The sequence below is a fragment of the Bos mutus genome, chromosome 10 (genome assembly GCF_027580195.1).
Source record: "Bos mutus isolate GX-2022 chromosome 10, NWIPB_WYAK_1.1, whole genome shotgun sequence".
NCBI classification, from domain to species: domain Eukaryota; kingdom Metazoa; phylum Chordata; class Mammalia; order Artiodactyla; family Bovidae; genus Bos; species Bos mutus.
The window spans coordinates 38,394,073-38,409,154 of record NC_091626.1 but is presented as its reverse complement, the minus strand read 5'-3'; the positions used below and the strand labels follow the sequence as shown (position 1 = coordinate 38,409,154).

Sequence of the window (15,082 nt, the reverse complement as noted above, 5' to 3'; positions counted from 1 at the left end):
AATCATACAAGGACCAAGACTGCAGATATAGAAAAGCAGTGCTCTGAATAATTCAGAATGGTGGCCACACAAGCACAGAGCCAAAGAGAAGAGCCAAACGCTCTGGGAGCTTACCTACCCTCCTTTTCCTCTTGATTTCTTCCTCATTTCTTCTTGACAAAGTCAATGATATACTAAAAGGATCTCTCTTAATGATAAACATGTAAGAATCTATGGATACATCTGTTGGACTCAATTAGACTATTTAAGCGGAGAAGGCCATGGCACCCCACTCCAGTACTCTTGCCTGGAAAATCCCATGGATGGAGGAGCCTGGTAGGCTGCAGTCCATGGGGTCGCTAGGAGTCGGACATGACTGAGCGACTTCACTTTCACTTTTCACTTTCATGCATTGGAGAAGGAAATGGCAACCCACTCCAGTGTTCTTGCCTGGAGAATCTCAGGGACAGAGGAGCCTAGTGGGCTGCCGTTTATGGGGTCACACAGAGTCGGACATGACTGAAGCGACTTAGCAGCAGCAGCATACTATTTAAGAAAGCAAGCTTACATGAAGACCAAGAGTCAATTTAATGCATTACTTCTAGTGCATTTTTTTCTTTGTCAAGAATGAGAATAAAAAAGAAGGGGGAAAATAATAAAACCAGGAGACTCATGTACATAATGTAAGGTACGTACAAATCTACATATATCCTAATGAGCTGAGAGATCTTCTTGATGAAAAAGATTTCATTCCGAGTTGCTGCTAGGTTTGATGTGAATGTAGTGTGTGCCGTGGCCCACACAAACCAAGGGTTCAAGTAGGTTGAGCAATCATCACAAGTTCTTCTTTGTTAAGATTTCTATTTCAGAGTCAAGTGTGCCTTGGCAGCAAGAACTGTTACACTTTAGCACAGATAATCCAAACAAAGGGAAAGACACTGTGGAAAAATACAAAATATTTACTCTATCTAACCTAGCAACTCCTACTGAACAACATGTATGCTGCATATTTACGAGTTGTAGCCCATGGCTGTGGAAAATTCACTACAGGATAAAAACAAATACTGCGCATCACAGGTCATATACAGCATGCCTTTTCTGTTCAGTACAAGAAAAATCTACTACCCAGCAGACAGTGAGACCAATGGCCCGACAGCCCCAATGTGGCAGAATGTTGTTCTCTTTTGTTTTTTTTTTTTTTTAGCCCTCAAATAAAAAATAATAACATCACGTTGACTCTCCCAATTAAACTCCAGTTCAGTTCAAAATTCATCTTCGGAACTGTCGGCTAAGAGCATGACTCGATCTTGCATGCTGTTGAATTCTCTCTGCTGGGGAAAGAAAACAGAAAAGCATTACACTCCTGCTGCAGAGCAAAGCCAAGGAACAGGTCCCCTTTAAAAGACACGTGAACAAATGAAGCCGAGGCTGCAGCTGCAGCAACTCATCGGAACCACTGGGCACATCAGTACCATTCATGCATCATTAAGCCCCATGTGCTTTATTAAGCAAATTAGAAAAGCGAGGAACAGTTGGGAAAGTGACTAGGTTTTGCTGTTGCGGATTCCATACCTTTCTTTTATGCCTTTTGAAGCCGTTTCTCCTTCGGCGATTCATAACCTTAATGCTGTAGAGCGCTCCCAAGATGAACAAGGCTCCTGCTATCCCAACCCCTACGGGCACCAACATCCCAGACATATATCCTGCCTGCATGGGAAAGGAAACCTGCATTAGGATGCTAAGCAGACCACTGCCCTGGGTTTCCCAGTTCTGCTGGAGGGCAGCGGGGTTTTTAGACACTTTGAATTCTCTTGTCAGCTTTGTTCTAAAGTAGCACCTGGAATAAAGTCACTTTTTGGGAGAAGGCAACAGAGAGGTATGACTATTTTTGGATATTTCATATACATATAAATACTGCAATAAATCAGCCAGACCTGGTGGCACCTCCAGCCACTTGGTTATGCACATTTGTCAACATCAGGTTTTGGTGACAGAAATATAATTTGTATTAAAGATGGATGAAGTAGCCTCTGAAATTGCCAGGACTATTAAAATGCTATAAATTGCAAATAGCAGCCTGAGTCTAGCTCTGGGGGGGTGGGGGTAGACACGGTTGGGGGGCATTGCTCAGTGGAATATTGTGTTTCTTGGGGGACAAATGGGGGCCTTGACTTTGGTGGTTCCCCTCTTACAATCTTAGCTGCATCATGGTAGGAAAGGAAAGAGGAATGTGCTTCTACATGAGTGAAAGAGAGAGCTTTCTAGAGACAGCAGGGAAGAGAAGGCCCTGCAGAGGAAAAAAGGATGTTAGGTTTTGGAGGCCAAGCAGAAAAGACAAGGATGAGAGAGAGTTGCACATAATGTAGATGGATTCATTTATACAGAAGAAAAAATCTGCCTAGTGAACAAGACCAAAGTTGAGGGCTGGCAGGGAATTCTGAGTGTCCCAGGCTCCAAAGAAAGAAAGTGACAGAAGCCAGAAATATCACTGCTAACAGTGCTGGTACTTCCAAAAGAGCTTGGAGATTTCCAACATGGCAGTCTCCAACATCTCCAAGGTGTTATTATGGACACTTTGGTCCTAAGAGACCAGCGTGATCTCCACACATCCCTGGACTTGAGTAAGTAGTGCAGAACCAACCCAAATTCAGGGCCAGGCCATCACCCTAAGGAAGGGTCATTTCTGCATCCTGGCCAGTAAGACACCTGAGAGATACAGGTGTATGAATAACCACAGCCCTTCATGGAGAAACACGACACTGGTTTATCTTCCATGACGACCCCTTCTAGAAGCCTACCCGGGGAAAGAAACGTAAACAATTAACAATTCAAAAAATACTATAGTGAGTACTTTAGACAGACGTTATTTTACAGGAGAAAAACTATGAGTTTGTTCACTTATGTAACTATTTCTAAAACTTTTAATATAGCACAGTATCTTTCAGAATAAGCCCAAAACAGAGAAGAACAAAAAATAAAAGTTTTCTAAAAAATGCTGAAGTAAGCGGGCTGTGATGCTTTCCCAACACTCCTAGAAGTAAATCAAAGGAACAGACAAGACCTTACAAAACTGCACCATCCTCTTGTACACAGCCAGCTCATTCACTCGTTCTGTTTTCCAGAGTCTTGAGTTAGAGCACAATATGGAATTTTTTTCATTAATTTGAGAACATAGCATCATTCTTCAGCATACTGTTTTTCCCAAAGAAACAAAGCCCAGTCATTTCCCAACAAATTAATATGCTTTGCCAAAACCCAAACTTTTTCTAAAGTTCTTCTACATCTACATAAGGCTTACAAAAGTATGTAATTTTCCATGTGGGAAAATATTGGACAATAACAAAATCTGGGTGTTCTCACCAGAACTACGAGTTTCATTTTACATCACCATTCTCAGTGCATGGAAATACACATACATGTTAATGTATGATCAATTTTAAGCCCAGTAGATTAGACCTTATTAATACAGAGCTCTACATTCAAAGGATGATACTTGAGCTTTCTGGAAGCTCAACTTGATCAACCTGTGGGTCTCTTAACATTCTGTAACTCAAGCCCACACCAAAAACATGAATATTACAAAATGTGTCACTCTGCATATTTCTTATTTACACATTAAGGCTTCTCATTTCCAGAGCTTTAAATAATGTAGACTTTACAAAAATTCAATTAATCTCTTTCTCCTCTCTTCATTCCTTCCTGTGTGTGTATGTGTGCGTGTGCGTGTGCGTATGTGTGTGCGTGTGTGTGTGATCTGCCTGTGCTTTGAAATTACAAGTAATTTACAAGAAGGGAATAAAGAAACCTACCCTCTTCAAATGTAATTTAACCATTCCTCATTCAAAACTAAGTGAAGATAACCTCTTTTTTTAGAATTGCCATGACTTGTTTCCTGCAGAAATGAAAACAAATAAGATGCATCTGCATATAAAGCTATGAATTGTGCCCAGCACCTTTTCTCTGTTCAGAAATATTGCACGTGCCCATTCCTTCACACTACCTCCCTGAGAAGGACAGAACTGAAATCATGCATATTCCAACTGAGAATGCTGAATCTAATCATGAGGAAACATCCAGTAAACTTAAACTGAACATTCTGTTTTCTAAAGTACCATATTCTTTACAAATATCAGCATCAGAAAAGACAACAGATGGCTATACAAATGGCCCACATTAAGGAAAACTATCAAATCAGTCAATCCTAAAGGAAATCAACCCTGAATATTCATTGGAAGGACTGACGCTGAAGCTGAAGCTCCAATATTTTGGCCACCTGATGTGAAGAACTGACTTATTAGAAAAGATCCTGACGCTGGGAAAGATTGAAGGCAGGAGGAGAAGATGACAACAGAGGATGAAATGGTTGGATGGCATCACCAACTCGATGGACATGAGTTTGAGCAAGCTCCGGGAGTTGGTGATAGATAGGGAAGCCTGGCGTGCTGCAGTCCATGGGGTTGCAAAGAGTCGGATACAACTGAGCGACTGAACTAAACTGAAGCATCCTGACAACTAAATGTGTTATATGACCTAGACAAGATCCTGTACTCGAGAAGAATTATTTTATGAAGGTCATTTTGGGTCTGTTAACTAAGCCTGAAGTCCAGATGCCAGAACAGATAAAAAGTATGATATCAATGTTAAATGTACTCAAGTTGATAACTGTACTATGGTTTGCTAATAGGATATTCTTAATCATAGGAAATATCGGGATTTGGTGTAAAAGGACCATAATGTATGCAACTTTCCCTCAAATGGCTCAGAAAAAAGGGCAGAGGTAGGAAGACAGCCAATAAAAGAGAAAACAAATGGAGCAGCATGGGAAGAACAAGTGCATCTGGATAAAAAGAACAGGGGTGTTCTCTGTACTATTCTTATTCTTGTATCTTTTCCGTAAATTTGAAATTATTTCCAAAAAACGGTTTGAAAATTAAAAAATGCATTATAAGATAAAGTTTACTGCATATAGTTGGGTTTTTTTGTTTGGTTTTGGTTTGTTTTGTATTTATGAGAAAGTCATCCTTTCTTAGGCTAATGTTTTTGTTCAGAAACACTTGTTTTCAAGAAAACGTAAGAAAAAGTAAAGTTTTCTGCCTAAAGTCTACTGAATTCATAAGTATCTTTATGAGGTTTGTTTAACAGTGTTTCTCAAACTTGAGCATGCATCAGAATCACCTGCAAGACTTGTTAAAACACAGATTTCTTGACCCCTTTCCCAGAGTTTCTGATTCAGTAGGTCTAGTTAGGGACCTGGGATTTTGCATTTCTAACAAGCTCTCAGGTGACACAATGCCACTGGTCCAGACTATACATGAGAATCGCTGCTGTGAAGTGTGTGTGTGTGTGTGTGTGTGTGTGTGTGTGTGTGTGTGTGCACTCAGTTGCTTAGTTATGTCCGACTCTTTGTGCCTCGATGGGCAGTAGTCCGCCAGGCTCCTCTGTCCATGGAATTTTCCAGGTGAGAATACTGGAGTGGGTTGTCATTTTCTTCTCTTCCTTCTTAAGAGGGGAGGGATGTTGTAGCCTCCCTTTTTCCTCCTTCCTTCTGACTGAATATGGACCTAACTGCAATCCAGAACCATGAGATGACCGTGAGAATCAAGGTCACAAATGATGGAACATCAAATAAAAGGAGCCTGCACCTTCATAGCGTCGTTCCTCACTGACCCTGACTGCTCCCTCCAGACTCATAAATGAGAGAAAAACAAACTTCTCTCTTGGTTAAGCTATTGCCATTGGAGGTTGTCTGCCATTCAGATCTGATGGACGGAGGAGCCTGGTAGGCTACAGTCCATGGGGTCACAAACACTCGGACACGACTGAGCGACTTCACTTTAATACAGGAAGACTAAACAACAACAACAAAAGGAATAATTCAGAACTTTTGAGAATACCTACCACTCCTTCTGGAATCCAACTAACAGGGACACCAATATCAGGAACAATTAAATGAAGCAAAACTGAATAGATATTATGGGTTGACTGAAGAGCTAGTTAAATATGTAGTTTAGTTTTCAATTCTCCAGGATTCTGTGACTTTCATCAAAACAGCAATAGTTTCACTCTCAAATAGTTTCTGAAGGTAATGACTAACAAGACTTTTATAGATGATAGCTAGCTAGCCAGCTAGACAGAAGACGAGAAAGAGGGGAGAGAGAGAGGGGAAGATAAGTATGTGTGTGTTAGTTGCTCAGTCATGTTTGACTCTTTGCGGCCCCACTGACTGTAGCTCGCCAGGCTCCTCTGTTCATGGAATTCCCCAGGCAAGAATACTGGAGTGGGTTGCCATGTCCTTCTCCAGGGGATCTTCTCAACCCAGGGATTGAACCCGGGTTTCCTGCATTGTAGGCGGATTCTTTACTGTCTGAGCCACCAGGGAAGCCCAAGATATATATACGTGCGTGTGGCGTGTGTGTGTGTGTGTGTATGTATATACACACATATATGTGTGTACACATATACATTATTTATCAAGTAAGTGTATAATATTTTACTCCCAGAGGGAGGGGACTGGTTAAACTGAATCCCTCCAAGAAAGAGACAAAATAAGACAAATACAACAACATTGATGAACCTAGAGATTATCATATTAAGTGACGTAAATCAGAGAAAGACAAACACCACATGATATCATTTATACATGGAATCTAAAAATGATACAAATGAACTTATTTACAAAATAGGAACAGACTCACCGACATATAAAAGAAACCTATAGTTACCAAAGGAGTTAGTGTGGGGGGGATAGAGGGAGGGATAAATTAGGAGCTTGGGATTAACATACATACACTACTATATATAAAATAATGGTCAACAAGAACCTACTGTACAGTACATGGAACTCTACTCAATATTCTGTAATAACCTATATGGGAAAAGAATCTGAAAAACAATAGATATATGTATATGTATAACTGAATCACCTTGCTATACACCTGAAACTAACACAACATTGCAAATCAATCATACTCCAATAGAAAATTAAGCATATAAACACTACTATAACATATTCAAAAGCAGAGACATTACTTTGCCAACAAAGGTTCGTCTAGTCAAGGCTATGGTTTTTCCTGTGGTCATGTATAGATGTGAGAGTTGGACTGTGAAGAAAGCTGAGCACCGAAGAATTGATGCTTTTGAACTGTGGTGTTGGAGAAGACTCTTGAGAGTCCCTTGGACTGCAAGGAGATCCAACCAGTCCATTCTGAAGGAGATCAGCCCTGGGTGTTCTTTGGAGGGAATGATGCTAAAGCTGAAACTCCAGTACTTTGGCCACCTCATGCAAAGAGTTGACTCACTGGAAAAGACTCTGATGCTGGGAGGGATTGGGGGCAGGAGGAGAAGGGGATGACAGAGGATGAGATGGCTGGATGGCATCACTGACTCGATGGACGTGAGTCTGAGTGAACTCCGGGAGTTGGTGAGGGACAGGGAGGCCTGGTGTGCTGTGATTCATGGGGTCGCAAAGAGTCGGACATGACTGAGAGACTGATCTGATCTGATCTGATCTGATATGCAAAATAGGTAAATAGCAAGGACCTACTATATTCAGAGACCTATATTCAATATCTTGCAATAACTTACAATAGAAATAATCTGAAAAGTGTATATATGTATAACTGAATCACTTTGCTATATACCTGAAAATAATACATTATAAATGAACTACTTCAATTTAAAATATAGTTAAATAAAAATATAGACAAGGCATAGAACAAATAAACCTGGTGGAGTTTCAGCTATTTTTCTTCCAGTTTTTTAAAACTAAGACATAACTGAAAAAATACTATGGAATACAGTGAAGAAAGGGCTGGAAAAACTTCAATTCAGAAAACTAAAACCATTCACAAAATTATCTCTCTTGGTGAAATAGAGCAAGGAGAGGGTGCTAGGCCTTTGGGAAAAGATAAGAAGGAAGGGTCCACAGGAAGAGAAAATATAGCCTTTCTCTAAAGCTACCCAGATTTCTAAACAAAGTGGCGAAGCTATATATATACACAGGTAAGAAACTCTGCAACATTCCATTTCAAAACAGGCTATATGCCAAAATTTATTTTCTTAAGCCTAGCTTTTGTCCATTTTGGTAATTCAGAAGGACATTTTCTATAGAAACAATGACATATGGATCCCTAGATTAAACTACCAAAGCCTGTTTACTTTTCATTGCATTATATTTTCCTCTGAAAAATAGCATGAAGCACTACCAATGTAAATATATTCAATTCTGAATTTTTGAGCTTCTCCTACCCCAAATCTTGCTCAGTCCTCTGATTATACTTCCCTCAGACAACTGGACCTATTACGGATGTGAAAATGGCTTCCACTAATGTCAACAGGTTTAAAATTCTTCTATATCACTTTAAATATGTATGAACATCAAATAATCTCATTTGTAAAAATCATATAGTCTAAATTTTACTGAGAAGTAGAAAAATAATACTGACAAGAATTAATATAATCATACAATTTTAACTACTAGTGAATGTTTTCTCTTATCCTTTAACATTAAACTGTAGCAAAATAAATACTAATCATTCAAATATGAGAGAAACTGACCTCAAATAATAAAAAAGATATGGAATACTATCCACAGATGTATATTCTAAGACAGGTGAATTGCAAGTAACTCCTATCTGGCAGTTGAAATGATTTCCATTTAACTATACCCCCAGTGAAATTTGAGCTGGGTTGTAGTAATTAGATCTGACAGAGGCTACAGCAAGGAGTTAAAAATTCCACCAATATTTTTATGAGTAATTCCAGTTTGAAATTACAAGGCACTAAAAATGAAACCTTAGAGAGTGTTGAAAATTAAAAGAAAATGAAAAACATGAACCTGGAAGGAAGTTAATATTGTCAATCACAGTTGTTGATGACAGAATGAATCCAAGAGTGGAAAATATTTTTCTATAGTTGGCCTTTCTAGATAGGTCAGCTCATTGTCACTCAGTAAGCAGCAGCACTATGATAGACCACACAAAAGTGGGCCTAAAGAGAGTGCTCAGGTGCTCGGGGATTTTTAATCTCACCTTCCACTATCGTGAAGGATGCCCTTTCCACCACAAAGTTTTATTCTTAAGTCAGATCTGTCAATTTTTGTCCTTGGGTCAGAAAAATCAATGTCTTCCAAAATCCAAAGTATTTCTTCTTCATACAGGAAGATCAGATTTAAAAGATCCTTGTACTGGGACATAAAATGCCCACTAGAATGGGATTACACTCCTGAAATTCCCTAAAAGGAACTCCGCCTTGATATGTCAAGGATGCTATCAGTTGTATATATCAGGAATTACATTCCAGAAGAACAAATGGCACTCCAAAGAATAAGGCATCCCTTCCTAAAGGGAAGGTCTTCTTTCTTGCTGGGTACCCGGAAGTGGTCCTGGATCTTTGCACAGGTTATCAGAATCAGAATAATGATATAAAGCTCCATTATTCTGAAGATCTTTTATTTGACAAAGCTATGCCCTCTAAAATAAATCCAAAGGAAGAAAGTATTTCTCTTACCTTGTCTTTTAGCTTTTCCATCCAGCTTCTCACTAAGGAAAATAAGAGAAGAAAATGTAAATAGCCATCTTTCTACTTACATTGCATGTGTTAAGTTCATTTGGTAATTTATATTTCATGTACTAAGTTAATTTGATACAATGAATATTTTATTGTATGAAATACAGTGACAGGGTCAACAGTATTAACATAATGACAGTAATCGTTTTTTATTCTCATTTAAAAATGCAAAAAAGAACACTAACATATCTCTCACATCATTGTTAAAGGAACAGAGAATATTTTTCTTTGCTAAATGCATTTTCTATTATTTGGGGGGAGGTCTGGGGGATGAGTGAGAAAAACACCTTCAAAATATCAAGTTCATTTCTAACTGACATTTTCTCTCTTTTTTTTTTTTGAATGGGAAAAGGTATTTATTGGCAAATGATGTATCAGATAAGGGGTTAATATCCAACATATACAAAGAACTCATTAACTCAACACCAAAAGGACTGACAATCCCACCAAGAATCTGAATAGACATTTTCCCAAAGATATACTGATACATATGACCAAGACACACGAAAAGATACTCAGCATAAAAAAGCCCCCATTACTCAACATCAGGGGAATGCAACTCAAAATCACAATGAGAGAACACCTCACACATGTCAGAATGGCCATTACAAAAAGATAAGAAATAACAAGCGTGGAGGATATAACAAGTTGGTGAGGATGTGGAGAAAACCCCTGTGCACTGTTGGTGGTACAAATTGGCTCAAGCGTTATGGAAAATAGTATGGAGAGTCCTCAAAAGCAGAACTACAAAAAGATCTAGCAATTCCATTTTAAGTATTTTTCTCCAGAGAAAACAAAAACATTAATTAGAAAAGATGCATGCATTCCTATGTTCATTGCAGCATTACTTACAGTGGGCAACATATGGAAACCACCTGAACGTCCAGCAACAGATGAACAGATGAAGATGTGGTATATTATGCACAGTGGAATGCTAGCCATAAAAAGAAAAATCTCTTGTGATTTCAGTGTAACAGCATGAATGGTCCTAGAGGTTATTATGCTAAGTGAAATAAGTCAGAAAGAAAAATGATGTATGATTTTAACTTACACGTGGAATCTAAAAAACAGCAAATGAAAAAAGGAAAACAACAGAAACAGATACAGAGAAGGAACAGTGATTGCCATAAGGGAGGGAGTGGTGGGCTGAATGGAGAGTAACAGGTACAGACTTCCAGTTACAATATAAATGAGTCATGAGGGTGAAATGTACAACATGTGGAATATACAGTCAGTAATATTGTAATATCTTTGTCTGATGACAGATAACTAGACATACCATAGTAAATATTTTGTAATACATAGAAATACTGAATCACTATGCTATGCACCTGGAATTAACATAGTATTACAGGTCAATTATGCTTCAGTTAAAAAAAGAAAAAAAAAAAGATAGTTCTTTGAAAAGATCAATAGAATTGATAAGCCTCTAGCCAAGCTAACTGAAAGAAGAGAAAATACAAATTCATAAGATCCAAAATAAAAGTGGGACATTACTACAGATCCCATGGATATTAGAAGGATAATCAGGAAATACTATGAACAACCATATGTCCACATGTTTGGTAACCTAGGTTAAATGGAGTAATTCCTTGAAAAATACATCTGCAAAAACCTACACAAGAAGAAAAAGACTGAATAGGCCTATATCTATTAAAGAAACTGAATCAATAATTAAAAACCTTCCAGAACACCAGCAGGTCCCAGATAGGTTCACTGGTGAATTAAAACATTTAAGGAAGAATTTATGCCAATTCTATACAATCTCTTCTAGAAGACAAGATGCAGAAGGGAACTTCCTAACTCTTTATATGAGGTCAGCATTATTCTAAAACCAAAACCAGATAGTCTTTAAAACTACAGACAAGTATCTCTCATGAACACAAATGCAAAAGTTCTCAACAAAATATTAGCAAATCAAAACCAAAAATGTATGCAAAGAATCTATTCCAGATATGCAAGTTTGGCTTACCATTTGGAAATCCATTAATCTATCACATCAACAAGCTAATGAAGAAAAATCATATGATCATATCAATAGATACAGAAAAAGCATTTGACAAAATCCAGCACTCATTTTTTATAAAATTAGCAAACTAGGAATAGAGGGGAACTCTCAACTTGGTAACATCTACAGCTAACATCATACTTAATGGTTAGAAACTAGAAGCTTTTCCACTAAGAGCAGGAACAAGGCCGATGTCCTCCCACCATCCCTTTTCAATATCATACCAGAAGATCATTAAGAAGGTTCAGAAATTCTTGGGAGGATGCAAGGGAGGCAGAACGTGACTATGAGGTCAGCTGGTGGCCACATGGCTCCATCTAATGGCTTTGCAGCTTGCTCCATGTTCCTATAATTGACTCTGGAGGCCGCCTTGAAAGGTCCTGCCCACAGCTGAAACAGTTGTTGGGGCCTCTCCTTATCTTTTATTCTTCACCTTTGTCAGTTTTTAAGCTCAATGGAAATTCTGCAGTTGAATCAATGTTAGAGAGCAGAGGTAGGAGAGTGCAATGGGCAGGCCAAGGCTGCTGAGCTCTTACTAAAAGTCAATATTTTAGGCTCTTGCAGGCCATACAATCTCTGTCACAACTACTCGACTCTGCTGATGCCTCAAGCCATAGAAAATAGTACATAAATAAGTGGGTCTGGCTCTGTTCTAATCCACTTTATTTATGGACACCAACATTTGAATTTCATATAATCTTCTTGCATCACAAATATTTTTCTTTTGATTTTTTTCAACCAAATTAAAAATTGGAAAACATTCTTTGCTGATGGGCTATATCAGGACAGGCAGCAGGCCAGATTTGACCCAGGGGTCACAGCTTTCTGACCCCTGGCACAAACACATTTTACCCAAGAAGCTAGTGTCTCCACTTACAATCTGACTTTAACAATACCATGTCCAACAACAGTGATGACAGCTAACGGCTTTACTCCTTACCAAGCATGTTCAGACGTACTGAATCATTTGATTGGCAAACTAATGATAAATATGAGAGTCAGGTAAGATGATGCTCAGGGAAGAGAAGAAACTGAGACTCAGAAAAACTAAGAGACTAACCATGGTTTCCAGGGAGGAAAGAGCCACTGGAACTCCAACCCCCATCTGACTAACAACCTGCAGGAATAAGACTTCCTATGTACCCATTTCTTTTGGCGATACCACCGCTGTTCTGCTCTCTCAGGTTGAAGATGTGGAGATATCTTTGGCTCCTCTATCTCCTTCAGTTCCCAGCTTCAATTTCTTACGGCAGGACCTTGGCAAGACCTCTTGGGTTTGTCCTGCTCTCACCACTCCTTCTGAGGGAAGACTCAACTGGGATTCAGACAAAGATGGTGGTGCTCAATCAGAATAATACAGGGGTCAAGGGAAGGAAGTGCAGGAAATTCAAGAACCAAGCCACAGATCACTGGAACTGACTCACTGGAGAAGACCCTGATGCTGGGAAAGACGGAAGGCAGGAGGAGAAGGGGACGACAGAGGATGAGATGGTTGGATGGCATCACCGATTTGACGGACACGAGTTTGAGCAAGCTCCGGGAGTTGGTGATGGACAGGGAGGCCTGGCATGCCTGGCAGTCCATAGGGTCACAAAAAGTCAGACACAACTGAGAGACTGAACTGAACTGAACTGAAGCCCAAGACATAAAGTGAAATTCAAGCAAGAGAATGCTTCCAATTCATTAATCCTTCAATAATACTTACAACATACAGTGCACTGGCCAGGCATTGTGGTCAACACTGTTTCAGTAGAAGGCATGGGGACCTAAGTCCAGTGAAAACAGGTTAGAACATCAGATCTATAAGACGTGGATGACAACAGCAAGGTAGGGACTGACAGTGAGGAACAGAGCAGGAGAGCCAATTACTTCAGAAGCAAGATGTCTGGAATCCAGGAATCAGCTGGATATTACATTAAAAAAACTAGCAAAAGAGAGATTGGAGCAGACTGCTAGTGTGAGACCCTCATGGAGGAGGTGAGCAGGAGCCAGCTGACTACCTGTGAATGGCAGCCCAGGTAGGTTAGAGAAGAGGGAAAAGAGGCAGAGATGGCATCAGGGTCCAAGGCACTCACAAGTTTTCCAACTGTAGGAAATTCACTGCCAAGAGAAATGTTTTAACTCAAGCTTTATCAAGCCAGGTCTCACTGGCAAACTGTCCAGATCTTGGGTTCTTAAATTTCAGAGCCCTACTTTAAGTGATTCTTAACATAGGAATTCCTCACTAGGAGAGGGAAGTCATATCAGCATGGGATGTGCACAGATAATCTGAAAAAACACATTCAATGGGTCTAGTTATGTGGTTTATAATAGGAACTACAGAAAGAAGTTTGGGAAAATTCTTCTTGGGAAGTGAGTGAGACACCAGAGACAGTGAGATGGTGTTTGAGGGGACATGGATCTAAACAAGGTTGAGAAAAATTACTCTTCAGAGTATGTGAACTTGGTTCTGTTTCTCCAGCTGAGAAGGTGAGACCCCTGCGGATCACACCTTGTGTTTCTCAGGCATCCACCAAGGTCCCTGACATGGTGTTGGTCAGTAAGTGCTTTTTCCTTTTTCAGCAATTGTATATTGCTTTTAAATGAGTTCACAACTTTTGAGTAAACATGATTTTCTTTCATGGAGATGCTATAAACTGTTTCCAGCAAAATGTTCAAGGAGTGTAAAATAAATTTAACACAATGATGGCTTTGAAACTTAGAAATCAATAAGAGAATGCAAAAGCTAGAAGAGAGAATGTTGGAAAGATTTTTAATAAAAAGAAAATATGATTCTTTATGAAGAAGAGAACCAACAACTGCAGTTTTTTAACAGAGAGAAATCACACCGAAAAAAGAGGTATGAATTGGCACGACTTTTTGGAGCTGCAAGGAGAAGTTGCAATTGATATCAAAAGCTTTTTAAAAAGTATGAATTTTGCTTTCAGAAGTTTCATTTGTAGAAGCAATGTACCTTATATAGTTAATCATGGAAATGCATAAAAATTTTTTATTTAATTCTTTTCACTGCACCATTATTTATAATAGAGAAGAACATGGAAACAGCATCAATATTCAGCAATAAAGGAATGGTTTAAACACTTAAAAGGAAACAAAACTTTAGGCTATGCCCACAGAGTTAATATTCTACAAAATTAACATTATTTAAAGAAAAATACTTAATGGTATGGTGTTGTTCCCATTATATATTGCAAATGAAAAAATAGCATATGTATAATGTAAACTCAGTTGTGGATAAAAATGTTATGAGAAAAAAAATTTTATATGTATAATTGAAATGATGTACTTCAAAGGTTAACTGAAGTCATCAATGAGTTGTAGAATTAAGGATGATTTTTTGTTTTCTATACTTTTAAGACTTTCCAAATTATTTCTAATCTTTTAGTATATTTAAAATTAAAAAAAAAAAAACATATTTTACCCCCAAAGGCTCTACAAAATTTTGTAAACCTTTGCAAATGGAGGTTAGCACTAGATTGCTGATAGTGGGGAGCAGAAGAAGGTGAGGCCCTTCCACTTGGTTAATTC

General features: G+C 38.7%; 1 protein-coding gene across 3 annotated transcripts in view; it reads right to left on the bottom strand.

The window, feature by feature from the left end:
• Window positions 1-1,161: 1,161 nt before the first annotated feature.
• ARMH4 (armadillo like helical domain containing 4) overlaps window positions 1,162-15,082 on the bottom strand; it is a 141,010-nt gene continuing 127,089 nt past the window's right edge. For 2 of the 3 annotated variants that reach the window (XM_070377778.1, XM_070377780.1), the window contains exons 6-8: window positions 9,487-9,518; window positions 1,552-1,686; window positions 1,162-1,310 (exon numbers count right to left, since the gene is read on the bottom strand). In XM_070377778.1, coding sequence (XP_070233879.1) covers window positions 1,242-1,310; window positions 1,552-1,686; window positions 9,487-9,518 — 236 coding nt within the window. In that variant the 3' untranslated portion in view covers window positions 1,162-1,241. The remainder of the gene's footprint in view (window positions 1,311-1,551; window positions 1,687-9,486; window positions 9,519-15,082) is intronic. The other variant, XM_070377779.1, reaches the window with a different exon arrangement.